This window comes from Calypte anna, chromosome 3, assembly GCF_003957555.1.
Source record: "Calypte anna isolate BGI_N300 chromosome 3, bCalAnn1_v1.p, whole genome shotgun sequence".
Taxonomy (NCBI): domain Eukaryota; kingdom Metazoa; phylum Chordata; class Aves; order Apodiformes; family Trochilidae; genus Calypte; species Calypte anna.
This window is the reverse complement of record NC_044246.1, coordinates 61,331,412-61,353,713: the sequence shown is the minus strand read 5'-3', so window position 1 is coordinate 61,353,713 and position 22,302 is coordinate 61,331,412. Positions and strand designations below refer to the sequence as shown.

General features: G+C 38.2%; 1 protein-coding gene across 1 annotated transcript in view; it reads left to right on the top strand.

Annotated features, from left to right (window-relative positions):
• The window catches only part of LAMA2 (laminin subunit alpha 2), a 352,582-nt gene that overhangs the window by 228,457 nt on the left and 101,823 nt on the right, over positions 1 to 22,302 (top strand). The window contains 11 exon segments of the mRNA XM_030447547.1: positions 1,291 to 1,370; positions 1,372 to 1,402; positions 1,405 to 1,477; positions 1,479 to 1,489; positions 4,813 to 4,949; positions 7,383 to 7,619; positions 12,524 to 12,667; positions 13,457 to 13,636; positions 14,339 to 14,527; positions 14,636 to 14,862; positions 18,973 to 19,090. Coding sequence (XP_030303407.1) covers positions 1,291 to 1,370; positions 1,372 to 1,402; positions 1,405 to 1,477; positions 1,479 to 1,489; positions 4,813 to 4,949; positions 7,383 to 7,619; positions 12,524 to 12,667; positions 13,457 to 13,636; positions 14,339 to 14,527; positions 14,636 to 14,862; positions 18,973 to 19,090 — 1,427 coding nt within the window.

Below are 22,302 nucleotides of genomic sequence, written 5' to 3'. Positions count from 1 at the left end.
AGAACCCAATCACCAATATATATTAGGGGTGGCGCTGCTGGAAAAGGAGTTCTGAGGAGAAGGATCTGGAGTCCTGATAGTAAATTATCCATGAGCCAGCAGTGTTGCCCTTGCTGCCAGGAAGGCCAACAGAATCTTGGCTCACATAAAGAAGAATGTGGCCAGGCAGTGAGGGAGGTCATTCTTCCCCTCTGCTCTGCCCTGGTGAGGCCACAGATGGAATCCTGCCATCCAATTCTGGGCTCTCCAGTTCAAGAGAGACCGGGAACTACTGCAAAGGTCCATGGAAGGGCAACAAAGATAACTGGGGAATTGGAGCATCTCTGTACAAGGAAAGGCTGAAAGCTGGACTCTTTAGCCTGGAGAGAGAAGCTTGAGGGGAACCTTATTAATGTCTACAAGTACCTCAAGGATGAGTGCAAGGAAGATGGACTGCTTCACAATAGTTCCACGTGACAGGATGAGGGCAATGGGCATAAGCTGGAACTTAGGCAGTTCCATCTAAACATGAGAAAAAACATTTTATTTTGGGATGACAAGGCACTGGAACAGGTCTGCCCCAGGAGATTGTGGAGTTCCCTCTCTGAAGGCAGCCAAAACCCATCCTGATGTAGTACTCTGTAATGTAGTCTAGGATGATCCTGCTTTAGTGGGAGAGGTTGGACTAGATTGATCTCTACGACGGTACCCTTCCAACTGTCATGATCTGTGACCTAAGCCAATGGCAGAGTTTTTGTCTCAGAAATAATATTTCCCATTATTTTGCTTGGATATATAACAAATACATTATATATGTTCTTCTAAAATTATTCTTAAATATTATTTAAAAGAAGTGGCCTCGAATTACAGAATTCTTATACAGACATTGCCCCTTGGCCAGAGAGATAAAAGTCTGGTTCAAGACTTTCCAGTTCAATCAATCTCCAGTCATAGTGAAGATTTACATCCACTCTCTGCAACAAACTCTGCCTGACATGATCTTACAATGCAGACACGATGTGTACATGGAGCTCTCATACATTACGTTTCCTTGTGGGAACTGTGAATGGAAACACAACCTCATAGGAAATGCATTGCATTGCAGAACATTCATTATAGCATCAGGTAACATTCTGAAGATAGTCTTCTTCATCTCTGTAGGATATTTAGTACCTCTTGCTCCAATGTTCTACCAGTACAATTCAATCTGTTAAGAATGGCATTTCAGTGATGAAAAGAGAAAGAACCATGCTGATTCCCACACTCTCAGCTTCCCCTTTTTCTCCTGCTAATCATTCCATGTACTAACAGCTCTTCGTCTCCCTATGGACAGCCTGAACATTGGCTTACAGTCTTCAATGGGATGTATTCCCTGCAACTGCAACTCTTTCGGGTTCCAAGTCCTTTGACTGTGATGCAGGTGGACATGTTACTGCCAGCCTGAGTGACGGGGACAGGAATGTGACCGCTGTGCTCATGGATTTTACAACTTGAAGAAGGAGCTGTACTCGTATGTAAATTTTTTTCCCAACCAATTGCAGATTGATTTTTGTTTGTTTATTGCTAAGATTCTAGTTTGACTGGTTTTTTGGATTGCCTAACAATTTTTCCTGACAGGTAGGTATTTTCATAGACAGCTCTGTAAATTTGTCAATGGAAAGAAAGGTGATTTGGCAAGAAACAAAAGATACAAGCAATTCCTGCTATTTTAAGGTCACTTATGCATAATATACCCTATTTAGATGGAACAAGAATGTCTTTTTATCCAATTACTTCCTTAAAAAATACACTCGTGTGAAGTTTCTATAATTTAGTTAGTGTTAAGCGTATCATAGAAGGGTGATTAAGGCACTTGACAAATCACATCAGCTTGAAGGAGTGTTGAATGGAAAAAAAAATAATAAAAAAAAATCCCTCACTTCTACTTTTATCCCAAGCCTTTTCACTGTCCTACATCGTTGAATCCCTTTTTTTATTAAATTTGACACAGTAATATTAGGATCCTTACTTATTGTGTACTTTTTGTGTACAAGAAGATCTTCAGATAAAATTCTTTATATACCTTGTGTAAACACATGAATATATTTTCCAGATGTTGAAGGGCTTAGTATGAGACATATATCCAACTCTTCCGTTGACATTCTTGGGTCCTTCTAAGCACTTAAGGTTCAAACATGAATTAATAATTTCCTGTCTTTAGAAGCAGTGCAAACTTGCCCACATTGCAAAAGAACCATTAATATGGTCTCTTCCTAGGGCAGTATCCATTTTGATAACAGAACTGTAATTTTAAAGTCTCATTAGAGCCATTTAGGCATGAATGAAAGTAGAGTTTCCTAGTGAGGTGGGAATGGGCCAGGAATATGTGCTGGGTCTGCAGCGTTCGTTGTATCAATGCTTGTAAAGCCAATGGTATTTTGGCTGCATAATAATTCTTCAGGCAGAAGCTGTGTACTTTCCAGAAGCAGCAGCCACTGTGCCGTGTATTCCTATTCTCTTCCCATCTGGAGTGGCTGCAAAAGCAGCCAGTTCTAGTCTTTGCTTGGCTTTTTTTATCGTCTCCCTTTTTATGGAAGGAGCATCTAAGCCTTGAGACCCATAGGCTGTGCAACAAAATTTAATTTCACTTGTAGGGCTGATAAACCTTGAGCCAGGCTGGGTTATGGATCACATTTGAAAACATTGCAGTATTGTCTCCCCTAGGAATGAAGGGCTAAGAAAGTACTGCAACCCTGAAAAGGTCAAGAATGTGGCACCTTGGAAAAAAAGAAAAGCTAGGTTCACAGGCTCACTGGTGAGAAAGCTTGAAATAAATTGCACATGATAACTGAAAGTCCTAAACCCTTAGTACAAATACAGAGGGGAAAAAAATAGAATACTCCATGATTAGTCTCCTATTCTCACCATTTTATGGTCTATTAAGGATATCTTTATTATGAAAATGTTATTAGTTTCATACAGTTGGGAAAGGAAAAGGAGAGAGCTATCAACCAAGTTTCACATCAAATTTTTGCTGCCTTCTTGGCAAACATGAAATGGTAAAATTTAAAGAACGGTGATGAAATGGAAAAATACTGTAAATCTCAACAATATTTTAAATAAAAACGTATCTTTCTGTGGTCATCAAATATTTAAAATAGCAGCAATAGCTAAAGATGTTCAGAAAATTCTGATTTTTAGAAAGTTCTAAAATGAATGTAGCAGATGGAGAGGAATTCTGTTTTCAAATGTTTTCTCTCCTCTTATTTTTAGTAGGCTTTTAATGTATTCCTTCAAATGACAAAAATAAGGAATTAAATTATGAATCACAGAGAAAATCAGAAATTTAATCACAATATATCAAATCATGCTAGGAAGAAAGTGCACTGTAGTGACAGTTAAGTATCACATAAAATATTGGGCCTCTTTATTTAGCATTTATCCAAAAATTTTGTTGATTCTTTTTTGTGTTGCTATAAAAGTCCATAAAGAAAAAAAAATCAACCTAGAGCATTATCAGTTAGCATTGACATTCTAGCAGTAATGATATAAAAAAAGAGATTTCTGTTTCACTATTGTTTGCAACAAAATGTTTGTGTTATGTTTTTTCCATATTCTTTTAAATAATGATAAAAGTAAAAATGCAAAAAATATTGCTGTATCATTTTCCTCCTCTCCATACCTTTTAAACCAATTTTGTGTAAGAATGGAAAACCCACAGAAGAGCTGTCACATCCAAAATCCTTAGCCTCCCAATGAGAGATTTATTCTGAAGCATCTTCAAGCCACAGTATGTCAAAACATCTTATGTAGCATGCAAAATATCTTGTTCCTGGCATGACGGAGGCAAAACTTACTATCTCCTTTGCCATCAGTTATCTGATTGTGAAAGCATGATGGGAAAAAAAAGTCACTTAGTTGAACTATTGATTTGAGTTCTGTCTTTGCAAATCTCTTCTTGTTTTACTCTGTATTTAAGTATTTCTTACAGTGAAGGCAATGAACACAAATAGAGGCCTCAGCAATAAACAGTCTGTTACACTGCCCTATAAACACCCTAAGGAATACATTATCACTCAGAAAGTTGGTTTGCTTATGAGAGTTAGCTCTGACCTTGAGGGTAATTTTGACAGTTGGTATGAAAATAACTATGCACCAGTTCTACACCAAGCTATTTTGTGTCTTATGCCCCAGAACTTTTTATCACTTAAACACCTTGAATCTTTAGTTTCCATCAATGAATTATTCACTTAATAATATGAGTCAAGGCCACTTTTTAGTTGAATAAAATCAGCAAAGAATCCTACTTTCCTGTGAAGAGTCACATTGTTGATGTCAGTGTGATGTACTGAGTGAGTAATGTGAAAAAAAAGGAGTAGAATGGGAAAAAGAAGCAGGGACAGCTTTTTTTTTCTCTTTAAAATAAGTGTGTTTACAGCTGTGGAAGTGTCAGGAGGTTGGCTTGAATTGGTGGAATAGGTAAAATTCACTGCAGGTTCCCTCTGTAGACAACTCAGGGGTAGCCTGGTGGCTTTTTCTATGAGACAGCATGAACCCAGAAGCAATACATCTGTGTGACATGAGCGCACCATTTCAGAAGTCTCTGCACTACTGCAGTCAGTGCCTTTATTTTTCCCATTCTGCTGTCATTGCAGTTACTTCAACCTCAATGAAACTACTGCATTGCTCCTGGTTTTAGTTTCCCTGGGTTTATCCTACCTTTCTTGCTCCACAGTGTCCACTGATGAATAAGAGCTCACTGTATGGTAAATGCTTTGGTAGACAAATGTTTTCCACATGTGACATAAAAGGGTAACTTTACCTCTGCTTTATTTTATTCTGTTTCCCATGAAGCCTGTGAGTGTTCACGTTTTGGTAATAACTGTGATCCCCTCAGTGGCCGCTGTATCTGCCCTCCCAATACTGTTGGAGAGATGTGTGACAAATGTGCACCAAATCACTGGGGCCACGACATTGTCAGTGGCTGCAAGGTGAGTGAATCTCTATTTTCTCTGTGTGTGTTACCTCTTTCTCATGGGGTGCATCCAGTAATTTGTAGCTGGAACACAATTTAAAGTTTGCAAATCATAGTTTGCTTCTGCACTTAGTTCTGGTGTCAGGATGTGCTGTATGTGCTGTAAGTGTTGTCACTGTTAGTCAGTATGACAATTCTTCCACCTCAGGTATGCAACTGTGACACCAGACACCCTCTTTGTACTGCTGTCATGCTGAGTCAGTGTCCTGCTTGGTTTCTTTTATTATAGATGTGTTTAACCTGATGGAGGAGGTCACCTCAGTATTGTACAATCGATGTAATGTATAGTTATGGGTAACTGACAGTGCCTTTGCAGAACAAATTTACTTTGGCCCTATTTGTGGTGCCACTGGGAACTTGCACTTGAAGTTCTCTTGCAGAAAGTGAGGAAAGGAGGAAAAAAACCATCCACTTTAGCTGTAAAATATACTTTTCTTCCTGTGTCATTAAAAGGGAAATAAACTTTGTCATGAGTCTTTAAATCCTCCTTTTTCCAGTTTTTGACACAGTTAAAAAAATCTGAAGTAGAAGGAAGGAGGGAGAAGTAATAGGAAAACAAAGATAGTATTTCAAAGAGGCCATGAAAGCAGTTTTTAATGTCCTACTCTTGAGTTACAGCAACGGTTGAAAACTGGTGACAGTGAATATTACACCAAGTTCAAATGCCTTCTCCCCTCTGATGTTCTCATTGATGACGGGGGGTTTATAGTACTGCTGCAATTAATTGAAAAATCTGTCTTGTCTGAACATGGTCATTTGCCATAATGCTCTTTCTTAAAAGGCTGTTTGTCATGTAGCTCAGGCTGCAAACTAATTACCAAGAATGATTACTTTCTTGTATGTATGGAAAACTCCCTTTGTGAAACCTCTGCTGTGCTGCTGTGATACAGGCTTTTGGCTTCTGAAATCAGCCTAATGAGGTTGAAGACCTCTGTTTGAGCTCTGGAGTATATTCTCTGATTGTCTTTTATGTGAGTGCATTAATATGACAGTTCTGTGGCACTATCTAAATTAATAATGATCTGTCAGCCCACATCTCTTTCAGTGTGTTGAAGCTAATTTCTGCAAAGTGAGATGAGAATCTCCTGCTTGCACTTTTTGTAGATTTCCAGGGCTGTTGTAACTCAGGAAGTTTGAAAGCATAGCCTAAAACTGCTTGCTCACAAAATGAACATAACATGTCATTGTGATTAAAATTTTGATATTGCACACCAAGCTATTTCAGTGAAGAGTGAACGATTTACTTCCTCAGTTTTTTGTTCAGATGGATCTTGTAGAATAAGGATCTTTCTGTCAGAAGGTTCTATTTCTCAGGGTAGGTAGCAGTCTACCATTTAACCAGTAGTTAAATAGTTTTTCTGGTGTTCAGAGAAGACTGAATTTGGATGTTTCCTGTATATAATAACCTTCTTTATTAATGGTTTTCTCCGATCAGAAGAAAGGTGCTTTACATACTCATGTAATAACCACTTTTGCTTAGAAAATGAATCTCTATTTTCTTTCTCTCTTTTTCAACTCTGTGTCCTTAATTTTAGCAAGTCCATCCAAGTCAGTTACTGTGGTAACCTGTACTGCTGACATGGAGTTTGCTTCTGTAAGATGACATTCTCCATAAGATTCTGGTCACGCCAGTGATCACAGCAAACATCCTGTTGTAGCCTTGCAGTATAGTCACAGTAATAGCACTGAGGGATTCTTCTTTTCTTTGGAAGCCTTTAACTTTCCCTGCTGCTTACTTCTATACTCAATTTCTAGATCCCCCTGGCAATTCAGTTATTTCTATATCCTTAACTGCCTATAGAAGTCTCATTGTGTGAGCAAGTTTACTCCCCAGTATACCACAAGACAAAATCTCTATACCTTACTGTTCAAATTACTGTCATCAAAGTCTCACTTGTCCAAAGAAGTTAGTTACTTGTTTGATGAGTAATAAGCATTGAGCTAGATGCCACTGAGACCACTGACCCTGAGCAATTCCAATTCTAACAAGGTAGTCTGAACACACCCTGCAAAGGATTTCCATTGAAAGCATTTTTTGAGATCACTTAGATTTTTTTAATTAATTTTGTCCACATAGTATAGCAGTGTCTTGACCCTTCTGTATTTTTTGGTTTCACTGCCTAACTTAACCAATGTAAAGTAATATCTGCTCAAAAAGTGTTCTAATTGTATTAGTGTACTTGTTAAATAAAGATGAATGCCTGGCTTTGCAATTCATATGTTACCTTCAGACAGTGGAAATTCAGTGCTGTACTTCATTTATAGATATATGAAAGAGGTGAGTTGTTTCTTTATCATGTTTGTTTTTAATTTGTTTGGCTGCATTTTGGTCAGATACACAACTGCAATTTTCTCCTCTCTTTTTTTTTTTTTTTTTTCTTCTTTTTAGCCCTGTGACTGCAGCCTCGTTGGAGCCCTGAGTTCTCAGTGTGACTTAAATACAGGCTGTTGCTTCTGCCGTGCTGAATTCTCTGGGGATAAATGCACTGAGTGCCGTATGGGTTACTGGAATTATCCACACTGTGTTGCTTGTCAGTGCTTCCTGGCAGGGACTGATCCACAGAGCTGTGATGCAGAGATGGGGAAGTGCTCATGCACTGCTCACACTGGCCAGTGCAGCTGCAAGGTAAGATAATTCAGGTTGTAAGCTGATCCTATAGCTGGAAATTCATTGATGTTTGTAATTTGCCTGTTCCAACAACACATGCAAACAAATCTAGTTGGTTTTCATAGTGCATTTGCTAACTGCTATGGGAGGACTCAAACATAAAGGTTTAAATGCTTGTCAGTTGCTTTATTTAACAAACTAACACTTACTGGGATAGTATACTGTTAGGCTCTCATCTCACCTTGTGTTTCTTCCTGTTCTTACAGAATTGTTGCCAGTTTAACCTCATTCAATACAGTTATTGTTTTGCTAATTAAAAGCAAGCACACCGGTAATAACAGTATGCCACAGTAATGATTCTTTATAGTACATTTACTAAGAGGGAGTGGATATTAATAATTTTTGGGGTAGAATTCACTGCAGTAGTATCTGCTCTTCTGAGTAGACTGCATCCAAACCAGGATCACTAAAGCAAAGAGTTTTGACATCACTCACAGTATTCTTACCTGTAAACATTCTTGGAAGAACAGTGCAGGTGGTTTGAAAACTGTCTGGATTTCTGAGCTTAAAGGGCAGTTGGTACCCTACAAACAGAATACAGCAGAGTTAGTGTCTTCATGAATAACACAGGTGACAGAATTCACCATCAGCATATTTGAGAATATTGCTTATTGGAGGAGATAGAGGCTGACATGCTGAACAGTAGAACTACTATCTAGAGGGTCCTTGAAAAGCTTGATGATTTGGAGTATAGAATGGTCAGGAGGCTGAGTGGTAATCCTGCTGAAAAGTATATACAGATTTTGAGGAATGGCAAACGGATTATAAACCAAACATGTTCTCTCATAGTTCATGTTCTCAGGCAAATTGCCTGCTGAACTGGTTGCACTGATCATACTGGCCAATGCAGCTACAAGGCTGGACATCCTTTAGAGCATAACCAGAAAAGGGAAGTCTTTATCTCTCTCTACGCAGTGCTAGTAAGACTGCACTTGGAAATGGTGTCAGGTTTTAGGGCTTGATTCAAGGGTGTAGTTTAGAAACTGGAGAAGATCCAGAGAAGGGCTACAAAGGATGTAGAGCAGGTGATCTGTTAGGATATATGGAGAAATCTGTACTCTTTCAGTCTACAAAAAATAGATGTCAAAAGAAAGTGTAATTGCAGCCTACAGCTACTTTCAAAGGGTAGTTAATGGAGTCAGGTCCTTTCTGATAGTAGCCAAAGATGTGACAAGGGTCAACAGCTACAAATGGCAGCTTAGGAATTTTGAGTTGGACAGTAGGAAAAAAATATCACTAGGATGGCTAGGCAGCACTGAAACAGGTCATTACTTCAGCATCTTCTTTGAAAGATACTGCTTAGGCAGTATTTCCAAGGATGGACATTTCACAACCTCTTCATGCAAACTACTCGATCACCCTCCCATTTTTCTTGTGCATTTGAGTAGAAAAAATCATGTTCTATTTCACAAATAATAATTCATTTGATGGTGAGAACACAAGAAAATGGAAGTGAGCGAGGCGATAGCATGGATCATCAGGGTAAAACTCAGCCTACTGATCAGTGTTATTTATCCTATCATCCTCTGAAGTGGAAAAATAGAAGTATCTAAATTCTTCCAGCTTCTCCTGATGTATGATGTGTTTCAGCCCCTCTTCAGCTTGGTGCCCCTGTTCTGAATTATGTCCAGCATAGAATCATAGAATAGAATCATAGAATTGGCTGGGTTGGAAGGGACCTCTGAGATCATCAAGTCCAACCCTTGATCCACTACTGCTGCAGTTACCAGACCATGGCACTGAGTGCCACATCCAGTCTCTTTTTAAATATCTCCAGGGACAGAGAATCCACTGCTTCAGTGGGCAGCCCATTCCAATGTCTGATCACGCTCTCCGTAAAGAAATTCTTTCTAATATCCAACCTAAACCTCCCCCGGCACAACTTGAGACCATGCCCTCTTGTCTTGCTGAGAGTTGCCTGGGAAAAGAGACCAACCCCCCCCTGGCTACACCCTCCTTTCAGGGAGTTGTAGAGAGTGATGAGGTCTCCCTTGAGCTGCCTCTTTTCCAGGCTGAACAGCCCCAGCTCCCTCAGCCTCTCCTCATAGGGTCTGTGCTCGAGTCCCTTCACCAGCCTGGTTGCCCTCCTTTGGACCTGCTCCAGGACCTCGATCTCCTTCCTGAACTGAGGGGCCCAGAACTAGACACAGTACTCAAGGTGTGGCCTCACCAGCGCTGAGTACAGGGGCAGAATCACTTCCTTGGACCTGCTGGCAACGCTGTTCCTGATACAGGCCAGGATGCCATTGGCCTTCTTGGCCACCTGGGCACACTGCTGGCTCATGTTCAGCTTCCTGTCAATCCAGACTCCCAGGTCCCTCTTTGTCTGGCTGCTCTCAGCCACTCTGTCCCCAGCCTGCATGGGGTTGTTGTGGCCAAAGTGCAGGACCCGGCACTTGGCCTTGTTGAACCTCATCCCGTTGGAATCAGCCCAACTCTCCAGTCTGTCCAGGTCCCTCTGCAGAGCCCTCCTGCCTTCCAGCTGATCCACACTTCCCCCCAGCTTAGTGTCATCTGCGAATTTGCTGATGATGGACTCAATCCCCTCATCTAAATCATCAATAAAGATATTGAACAGAACTGGGCCCAACACTGATCCCTGGAGGACACCACTAGTGACCGGCCGCCAATTGGATCAGCACTGTTCAGCACCACTCTCTGGGCCTGGCCCTCCAGCCAGTTCCTAACCCTGTCAAAGCTGCGGGCTGACAGCTTTTTCAGGAGGATGCTGTGGGAGATGGTGTCAAAGGCCTTGCTGAAGTCCAGGTAGACCACATCCACAGCCTTCCCCTCATCCACCAGTCGGGTCACCCAATCATAAAAGGAGATCAGGTTGGTCAGACAGGACCTGCCCTTCCTAACCCCGTGCTGGCTGAGTCTGATCCCTTGTCCATCCTGCAGGTGCTGTGTGATTGCCCTGAGGATGATCTGTTCCATGACCCTGCCAGGCACTGAGGTTGGGTTTTCCTTCTGGCCCTTTTTGTGGACTGGCGTGACATTCGCCAACTTCCAATCATCTGGGATGTCCCCAGTGAGCCAGGACTGTTGGTAGATGATAGAGAGGTGCTTGGCGAGCTCTTCTGCCAGCTCCCTCATCACCCTTGGGTGGATCCCATCTGGTCCCATAGACTTGTGGGGATCCAAGCAGTTCAATAGGTTGCTGACTGTTTTCTTTTTGGATTACAGGGGAGCATGTTAATGTCTGTCTTGTAGCTCTTGTAAACACCAAGTGGAATGAATGGGAATTCATGTCATTTTTAAATAGCAATGTTTCTTTGCTTATTCTTATAAGGATAATATAGTTATTTCTATGTTTCTGTTAGTGAAACTTAGCAGTATATATTTAGCTGATGATTGATGATAAGAAACTGCAATTGACACGAAACAAAATGCAAAGCAAGTAAAATTCACATGTTATGTCTGAAAATTGACAAATAATACTGAATTAAGTCAAAGATTTTTTTTTCCTAAATTTAAATCTGAAGTTGAATTTAAATCTAGGGTTGGTTAACCTTTTGTGTATCTTTTTTGAGTTATATATACTGAAGAAGCTAGATTTTTATAAAATTGTAATAGTTCCCATTCAAACCTGCTGTTATAGGTGCAGAAATGAGCTTTCAAAGGCTCAGGAGGCCCATTTTCAGCCCTGACAAAAAGCAGCAAAATCTAAGCTAAATATGGTGCAGGCACATTTGCTGAATTACACGTGGAAATGAGGGTTAGAAGGGGTAAATCCTTGGGGAAGCCGCTGGTTTCCTGTATAAAGGTTGGGAAGTTGAATTTGTTTTTTAGATTGGCTTCTTCACATGATTCTCAAAAGGAAAAGAAGCAGGGAGAGGAAAAGCCCATCAGTGTTTTCATATGGGTGATTTTTAAAAAAACATCTTGGTACACTTTTTTGTTTGGATTAATTGAAAAATTAAAGTAAAAGCACTGACATTGCAACAGTGAAAGCTTTCAGCATTGTTAATACTGTACAATGATGTGGAAAACAATCACAAGAGGGCAAAGCTTTTCTATACAATATTTCCATTAAAATATTCCACAAGAACATTTAGTATTGCAACTTAAACTTTCTAACTTGTCAAAGCTAATTCCTACGAAACAAAAGGCTTGATTAACCCTGGCAATTTCAGAACATAGTTTTCTTATCATTCCCAAAATGCCTTTTGATTTTTCTGTGCTCACAACTGGCAGTTCCAAGCTAGCATGCATAGCTCAGAGCTATCCAGTGGATTTAAATCACAGAAGTATAGAATAACCAGGGTTGGAGGTGACATTAAAGATCATCTAGTTCTGACCCCCTTGCCATGGGCAGGGACACCTCCCACCAGACCAGGTTGCTCAAAGCCCCATCCAACCTGACCTTGAACACTTTCAGGGAGGGGGCACCCACAACTTCCTTGGGCAACCTCTTCCATTGTCTCACCACCCTCACACTAAAGAATTTCTTTCTAATGTCTAACCGAAACCTTTCGTTTTCAAGTTTGAAACCATTGCTCCATGTACTCTTGCTGCACACCTCTGCAAAACACCCTACCCCAGCTTTCGTGTAGGTCCCCTTTAGATACTGGAAAGCTGCTATTATGTAAATAGTTAATTAATGGAGATACATTAAATGTAAATGCCTCAGTAACACTAACTGCATATGTTTGCATACAGACATGATAAGAAGCTGGAATGTTCCCTGGATATTTCGTTGTGCTTATTATTTCTTTCTGCACCCTGTTATTATCACCACTGTATGATTTTCTTTTGCTTATTACTACCTCCAAGTGAAAGTGACTTTCTTCTTTTTCTTTTTTTCTTTTTTTTTTTTTCCTTTTTTTTTTTTTTTTTTAATATTATTGTCTTGCTTCCAGGTTAATGTGGAAGGTGTCCACTGTGACAGGTGCAAGTCTGGCACATTTGGTCTCTCTGCCAGAAACCCACTTGGCTGCAGCAGTTGCTATTGCTTTGGCCTGAGTACACAGTGCAGTGAGGCACGGGGGCTGATTCGCATGTGGGTGAGTAGAAAACTGCTGAGCCGTGTAATGCGATAATGTTGTTTCCTGCTGACATCTTTTAGTCAGGCACTGAGAGGTAGCTAGAAAATGGCCAAACATTTAAGCAGTCATTTTCTTCCCTATACTTTGAAAGGTGGAAGGAGCAATATGTTCCATTAGACAATTGGGGTCAAGGCTTTAAAAGTAAATAAGTAGACAAGAAAACTAGTCATAGGGTGGCTGATGTCAAGCCAAATCAAGCTATTAAAACCCAGAAGACCTAGCTGTTCACATGGGGAAATTATGCAGTCCAGTGCATTAATCTCTGGTATATGATGCAAAGTTTTCCCAGGTATTTAAGGGTCACAAATGCGTGTTGTCCAGCATAAATTTCTCATGGTTCAGTTAATTTGGGTTTTTTTCCATTGTTTGTTGATGATTTTTCAAATTTGGAAAAAAAAAAAAAAAAAAAAAAGAGCTTATTCAAGACTGAAATAGCACTACGAAAACCGCTACAAGAAAATTACTGCCATCACTTGCTGATGAAACTATTTTAACCAATGTTAGGATGCTAGGATGCTCTTTGTTAACATGAGGACGAGGTACAAAAGGCTTGAGGGGAAAGTCATTATTGTCACTGTTTACACCTGAAGGAGCAGTAAGAATTTTTTGTGACAAATTGTTCATGATGTGAAATTATATTGCCCAGAAAGAATTTTTTAAAGAGATAGAATTTAAAGACTAACACTTGATGGGGAAAAGGAGAGTCAATTTTCTTGTTGATTTTTGTTTTTTTTTAAATATTTATAGTTGACCTTGAAGCCAGAGCAAATGATTATACCACTGGTGGATGAAAAGCTTCAGCGCAGCACCCTTTCGGGGATTGCATTCCAGCCTCCTGAAATAGTAGCAAATATTGAGCAGGTGATGCAGGATCTTCGATCAGAACCTGTTTACTGGAGACTTCCAGAGCAGTTTGAGGGACAAAAGGTAAACATAAAATTCCACTGAATACCGACATGGATTTATAATTTTTTTTAATCTTATATTTGTATTTTGCAGTGTCTATTTTCCTTTCCAATGTGCACATCATTGCACAGTTGAAAGTACTTCAAAAGTAAATAAATGCCATTTCATTATTAAAAATTATTTGCTCTGTTATCACGGAAATCCATACATCTACAACATGAACACTATATAAATTCTCTCATAAAAATGTTATATGAAAAATTACCTGCATTAACTTAATATGACTCTCTTGTAACGCTTTGCTTCTCTCCAAAAAAAAAAAAAACCAGCTTGTTGCAAGTTACAAAAGAGAAAATTATTGAAATAACCCTCCTTTTGGAGATTGTTATCTGCCTCTGTAATGATTTTTTTTTTTTGTACTTCTGATATTTCTTGTTTTGGCACGAGAGAGTATAGATGTCTCTTTCTCTAAACACAAATTTGAGGAGCATATAAATGAATAGATAATGTTTTGGGTTTAGTGTAGTACAATGATAGGTTGCCAATCATTATTTTTTAACACAGCTCTTGTCCCTGGATAGTTCCACAAGCATGTATTGCTATTTTCTACCACATTCACATTCATCAGACTGCACACAGTTGCAGAATGTATCTCGTTCCTACATATACCCAGGCTAAATAAAAATGAGATTTCTTCCTGTACTTTGTGCTTTGCTTTGTTAGCTGACCTCTTATGGAGGGAAACTGAAATATGCAATCTACTTTGAAGCACGAGAAGAGACAGGCTTTACTACTTACTACCCACAAGTCATCATAAGAGGTGGGCCTCCCACTCATACAAGAATTATTGTCCGGCATATGGCTGCCCCTCTGATTGGACAACTGACAAGGCATGAGATCGAGCTGACAGAGGTAACATTTCCATCTTTTTTTTTGTTTGTTTTTTTTCCCCCCCAGAATTTTAACACCTGGTTCTTCGTAATCCTGTTAATACTCTGGTTTTGTATTACTGTCTTTCAGCATGAATGGGAATATTATGGTGCTGACCAAAGGGTGCCCTGGGAATACTATCATGATGACCCGGGTGTCAACAAGACAATCTCCCAAGCAGATTTCACATGGAAGCATTATGGAGATGACCCAAGACCAAGTAGAGCTGTGTCCCGGGAGGACTTCATGAATGTCTTGTATGATGTTCATTACATTCTTATTAAGGCTACTCATGGCAATATCATGAGGCAGAGCAGGTAACTATTTCATGCAGTGGTCTGAAATTGTGTGGTAGTCACAGATAACTTGATAGAGCTTTCAGCAGAATTTTTATTTATAACATAAGCTACAAGCAGTTGCACAACAGAAGAACAGAAAGAGTGAGCATTCAGCATAGCAGAAGATGCAGGAGAGGGAAATTTTATTCAGTAGAAAATGCAAATCACAATAGGCAAACAAAATCCTTATTTTTAGGTTCCTCTAATGGAAAACACATACAAGGACACACATCCTGAAAGAAAACCAAAGCAGTTTTCAATAAATGTCTATTTTATGCAAACATGATCCTGTAATTAAATATAAATGTTAGCATGTGATGGAATTTTCTCTTACAAATGGGAAATGAGGGAAAAATTCAAAGATGAAAGAGCCCTTTAGTTAAATGAGACTTAATCCAATATATAAGGGCTGGTTTTGTTTAACATTTTCTATTCAGTGTATTCATTAATGAGTTAGATAATGAAATAAAGTTAATGTTTAATAAGATTGAATTGGACATCAGACAGCAAGATGAGAAGAATTGTACGAAAATCTGCTGCAGTTTGTAAGTCAACTATATGATTTTACACTTTGGAAGCAGTAGACAATTGAAAATAAAGGAACAACTGCTTAGTTAACTATTTTTCAAGGAGGGTTCTGTTGTTTACAACATATCACCAGGTGAACACGATTCGTGATGATGATGTTGAGGAATGCTAGTATTGTTGCTGCAGTTATAACAAGGTACAGCCTGCAAAGTGCAAAAAATTGATCTTCCACCCAAAAGTAGTGAAACGGCGGAATTCAAACAAAAATTGTTAGTGTTCAGAGGATAAAGTGAACATCATCAGAGGTCAGATAATATGACTGAGATAATATGTGAAAAAACAGATTTAGTTATCACAAGGAAAAAAAAAAAGAAACAGTTTTCTGTTGCCATGGTGGGTAAGTCAAAAAAAGATGAGCTCGAAATTCAGCTGGAAAGATTTGCATTTGACTAGAGAGAAAAATTTCTGGGAGCAAATAAGTTCTAAAATAGATCACAGAAATTGTTCCTGAAAGTTTTTAACTAATCTGCAGTATCCCTTGCAAGCAAAAATTATTAGTAAGGACACAAGAGTAATTTGAGTTATACTCCAAAGGCCTCCGGGGGTCCTTTCCATGACTGTCATAAAAGTGATAGGCTAAAATTATTTCTAAATTTCTAGGTCACAAATAGGCCTATTAAGAACATGACCTTTGGAATTTATGAAGGAGAATAGTAGGACAGATACAATGCAACATTGCATCATTGTGTGACAGAAAGCACAGTCATTGCTGTTTTCTCTATTTATAGTATATAATTCACTGAAAGTATTCATCAGACGTGCTCTAGATGCTAGAGCTAGCCTAGATGCTAAATATTAACAACAGGTGTCATTAATGTTTTATATTGGTTTCATTAGTTTAGGTAAAATCAATTTTTGCCTGTTGTATGACAAGAACACAGAGTTTCCATGGAAAAAGATAGGAAAGTAACTCCAACGTGACATGGAAAATTTAAGAAGCATCTCCATCTTTAGTATCTCTTTCTCCCTTCCCTTTTCTTTATGCATTACAGATCCTAGTTCAGCTGTAGTAAAAACTGAATAATATCTCAAGCAACATAAGTCACAAAAATGAACCTCTGTTTTCATGATGATGTTCTGAGATGCATCTGACCATTGTGACTGAACTTGACCTGCATTGTAACACACCACCATTTTATCAAGGCTGCCTAGTAATGACACAAAGAACAGAGAAGGGCTTTACAGGTCACTTAACAAAGAGTTCTTCTGTGCTTTCTGGTAACTCTCCATCTGAAACCAAAACCCTGCATATCATAACATATTTGGTTTTGGGAGTGGTTATATTACAGTAGTTATAGTAGGTAAACTCGATCACACGGCATCTGAGACTTCAAGTAGAAAATAAACTGCAGGAATGCAATATTACTTTTTTCAAGTTAGTACCTTGAATTATTTGAGAGGACATTTTGCTTAAGACCACAAAAAAAATCACCCCCAAATGCTTTTAAAGGTTAGTGGAATATTAGCTTGTGTAAAAATTGAAGGCTTTTATGAAAAATAATCCGAGACCCTCTCAAGGACAATATTTATGCTCAGCTTTAAACAAATGTTTGAATTAAGCAACTTATAATAATACATTTGTTTAAATGCAATGTGTTGTGCTTTCTAAATAAAGGCACTGTTCTAAACTAATAAAGCTTCTCTTTATACTGGACTGTACACAGTAGAAAAGTATAAAGGAAAAGAAACTGTATGGGAGGAGGAAATTAAATATATGAGGGTTTTTTTAAATTTTTTAAGGTTTTTAAGAGTGCCTTAATTTTAATTGCAGAATTTAAAAGCTGCAAATAAGTGACAAACTAGAGGAAAAGCCTATTTTAAAATCAAGTTCTGGCATTAGCGCTGTATTAGCTATATAGTATAGCAGAATACTAATGTTGTTTCTGCTTCAAAGCTGAAGCATTACTAGTGATTTAGAGATTTCTGCACAGAATCCAAAGCTAAGCATTTTTCTCTTATGTTGTTCATTTTTTTGCCCTTGTTTTCACATTCATTGCTTTAAAATGAAACATTTATTTTATTAGATTTTGGCTTGCTTTTTAGGCAACTGGGCTGTGATAATAAATGAGTTTGAATTGGAAGTATGCTTTCAATTTTACTGTAAATTATTTCAATATCTCTGACACTGATCAGGTAGCAGTTGTTGGACTGTTGCCTATTAGACTTGTTCCAAGAATCATCCAGGCCTGACCTTCCTTAAGTAATATTTTCACAGAAACGACAGGGACATTTGTGGTCCCAGACTGTATCATTATGTAAATACAGCTTTCTGACAATAAATAGTTCATTTTTGCAGCACACAGACCATTACCTCAGCCTTGAAGATGATGTGAGAGGAAGATTTCATGTTGTTTTTCTAATAAATTTTCAGAGTATAAACTTACATTGATATATTGGATCTGAATGGTTTTGCCCTCTTTACTTGTAGTCCTCTTCTTTTAACTGGCTTTGTTTCATTGGGGTTTTTTTTTTTGTTCGGTTTCCCTGCTCCACTGAACCCTTTTCTTCAGGTAGTCAGGAGCACAGTGTTGAAGTAACTAGAGGATTTGGGAATTTTGCATTGACACAAAGTAGCATGAGGTGTGAGTCTGGTCACTTAGGTTCAATCACAAAACTAAGTTCAGCAGTAGACATTTGCTTTTCCTAAAGCCATCCTAACATTGATGCCTATACATCAATATACAGAAGAGTGTTACTCAGGGACTCAATAATCAAGGTTTGGTAATAGATGGATGGATTATGAGGATGATGATGAGGAGGAGGTGAGCAGTTGCATGAGCTCCTCAGTTTTAGCCCTACAGACAATCACAAAAATGCTTGGAAAGTTAAAATGTCATAAGTTCTACCATGAAACATATCCCTATCTGATGTTTCTGTAGTAGGATTTCCTGTTTGCTTTTGTTTGCTTATGTTTCTAAAAGATTCTAAGGGGGGGGGGGGGAAGAAAAAATATCTGGCTACAGATATTAAAACTCTTGCTAAAATGCAAATGTCCAATATCTTTAAAGAGTGGTCTAGAGCTTATTAAGTTGCTTTAGTTGCTGAGGATAGATTTATATGGGTTTTTTAACTATTTGCCTCATTAAAAGCTCATTTAGTGAACAATTTTACTGCTGTACCTCTGAGAATCATTAATTGGAACTGCATTTAGTGTGTGACTTCAATTTCTTAATGATTCTTTCCAAATACAGAATCAGATATAAGCTGTTAATAGTTTGGCTGAAAAGAGATTTAAAAAAGAGAAAATCAAGCGGGAGAGACAATTTAGTTCTGCTATTGCCAAAAAAAAAAAAAAAAAAAGGAAAATGAGGCTGGCAGTGGTGGTAGCTTTATTGTTTACTTAGGATAAACAAAAATAATGCTGTTTGTCTCCTGTTGATCAAGAAGCCTGCAGATTGCCAAATAAGATCCATTTTCTCCCATGTTAGCTGACTATGAACTAGCTGGGTTTGAGTTAGTGCTTGGGTAATCTCATTAGAGATGTTTGCTCCTTTTTTCCAGGATTTCTGAGATCTCAATGGAAGTTGCTGAAGGCGGCACTGTGTCTGGGATGACTCCTCAGGCTTATTTGATTGAGAAATGTGACTGCCCATTGGGATATTCTGGTTTATCTTGTGAGGTACAGTACTACCTTAGCTTCCAGTAAGAGTCTTTATGCCGTCTTTGGTCCATTCATCAGGAAGGTGTGATAAGTAATTAGGGTGTGAATTCATTTAACTGGCAACAACTCTCCCTTAATTTAATTACTTCTATTCCTTCTCTATCAAGTACCTCCTAAGGATATTCTCACAAGGAATTGAAGCACTTTTTTGTGCTTTAGGCATATATGTCACTGAAACCATGGTGATGAGTAAAAAAACTTAGAATATAGGAATGGGAGTTATAACTGGGTCAGCATCTCTGAGGCTTAGTGGTGTCACTGATGTTGACTGATCAAGTCTTTATGGACAGATAAGGGTATAATACTATGTGTACAACAGCAACAGTGTAATGTGTACAATAGGTTATAATATGTTGTTGTGTTATGATGAGGCCATAATACACAATACAATTAAATATCATGTCTTCTAAGAGCAGAGATGATCTTGCTCAGTCCATACACAAAAGCTTCCCTCCTGGTAAAATTGAGTTCCCTTTGTATAAGCAATGGGACTGCTTATAAAGAGGAGCAGAAATTCTGGAACATGGTCCAAATAGTGTATTTTGCTTTGTCCTTAGGAACAGTTGAGTTATTGGCAAATTTCTAAATCACTGAACACTGAGAGAAGTGTTGATCCATGAATTTGGTGGTCCTTGTATATATACACTTTTTTTAGAGTGAGTGGGGTTCTAAGCATTATTCATACTGAAGACTGCATATTTCAAAAGCACACAAGTTTTATAGAAAATCAGCTGACTTGTATGCTTTTGTAAAATGTATCATGATAGGTACCAAGAGGGTGTTTTAAGATGTAGTATGTCAACTGCAGAGTAGAAGTTAATATTTTTGAATATTTTTTGAATATTTTGCACTCTTGATGATGAGACTGAAAGCCCTTCCATGTGCAAAACATTGTGGTTTGTTTCTAAGCATCAGTAGCAATTTCAAATTGCTTTGTTGCAATTCTTAGGTGCAGGCAGTAGGAAGCAACATCTTGACTGTTCTGCAAATCCCTCAAACATCCTGACTAACTGGGATCTTATGCAGGGTTACCCCAAATTAATACTGTGCAAAAAAAAATGGAGCCAGTAAATGCAAGGAAAGGTGCTTTGTCATCTGCAAGAACTCTGCTCCTTTCAGATGTTGCTTGGAATTGTGTTCCACAGTTAATGAGGCAACAGGAGCAGTGAGTTCATAGGAAATGTGTTGAAGGAGGGGAATGAAGGCATTCTCTTTGCAATAAGAGCATACACCTGAATGTGTATAAAAACACATATGAGAAATCAACAGTTACAGCAGTTGCTCAGTACAAAATTAAATAAAAATATTGTAAAAAATATATTTTTCAGGGAAAAAACATTATAATGTAATTAGAACTTTATTTTGATTCACACCCACCTAAGGTCAGAGTAAATGTCTCAGTTGCAACCTTTATACTTTGGGCTTAATTGTGCAATCCTGACACACTCATAACTTAGTTTATTTTTAATGTGCTCAGTGTAGGTTATGGTGTGCTCTATTTAATTTCAGCAGGAGAAAAGTATCTGATTCCTAGGCATTGTTTTAGATAATTATAACAGGGTATAGGTATCTATTTCATGATTTATTCTGTAATTGCATTGTGAGTTTTATGTACACAACTCTTTTTACTACAAATTACATTTATATCCTTTTTGTTGTTGTTGTTGTTAAATTAATCTAGTAGAAGGCTGAAAAAGCCGTGGTAAGAGTATCCCTAATGGCTACTTCTTAAAAACTTCCAAACTAGTAATAAAAAAATGTAGTCATCTTCATCTTTCATGTGTGTCCCATTTCATCTCATAAATGCTCAGATCAAAATAGATGAGAAAAGTGTCAATAGGATGTCAGCAAAAAGATATGTTTCAGGATGCACCATTTATCACTACTTAGATTCTAAATCTATGCTTTGTACAATCTTCTGTTTGGACAAGAATTCTTCTGGAGATGGAAAGGGAGGAAAAAATAGGAAATCGTACTAAAAAAAATTGCTTTCATTTGAGATTATTTATCTAAATTGGAATTCTTCACAAACCATGCAAAAGCAGATAGACTGTTTCTGTGCTTCAGAGATCTTAATGTAGTCTGAGTTAAAATAAAGGGGGGAAAGCATGGGATTATTTTCTTTGTGGTCCTAAAGAAAATATTTGTATTTATGCTTTTTCCATAACTTAGGCTCCTGGAGGATTTGGCAATGATTGTAAAAGTCTCAGAGCAATGTCATATGTGTAGAATTTAAGATGTCAGCTACTGCTTGATTGAAGAATCAGGCTTTTAAACGCAAAAAGTTACTTACTTCAGATTCTCTTTGGTTTTCTTTTGCATCCATTTTATTGCTGTGTGAAAAGTGTACTGTTGACATTCTTTCCATTTTGCTGTCGACACTAGGAAATTACCTTATCAGAGCCTTCACAGGCTCCTAGCACCACTGGGTGGAGGGATTTATACAGGGGAAAAGTGACTTGCCTGTAGGCACTTACCCCTCAAAATGTTTTTGTTTGTATTTTTATGCTGTCATAACTGAGTGCTTTCTGTGAGCTATGTAGACATTTTAATACATTTGCATAATAATAAAGATCAAGTGCTTGATTTTTCCCATGTCAGCTTTACTAGTAATTTGTGGGGCTCTCTCAGAATTTTATTGCCAAGCTAGGATAGAGGAGACTTAGTGATAGATAGATAAATTTGATTTGGGGCTAATAGTCCCAAGACATGTAAACCCTTTAATACTTTGAATTCTTTACTTTTATGGTCTTTAAGTTACATAGCTATAAATAATGCAGCCAGGTTTTTGATTATTATTGTTCAGCTTTTGCTTGTTATCCATCAGGCAGTATGTAGGCAGATATTAGCTTGTCAAACCTGAAAAAAATCACCAAGGGTGAAGAAAAAAAATCCTCATGCTTACTCTCTATAGTCCACGGAAAAAATGTATTTCAGAAACAAACCTTATTCTTCAGAAATGAAAGGAATGATGCTTGATGCACAGTGAGAGCAGTGAGGTGTTCTGCATCTGAATGCAAGGTCTCTCAAGCTGTAATATGAAATGCCTGGTGCCAGTGGAGTGCTCCAGGGATTTTTCAGCCATGTTTCCAATTAGGCCTGACTCTTATTATCTGTAAAGTACTGTATATAGTTTGTAACACAGCTGGAAGACTGTCAGGTTCTTTTCA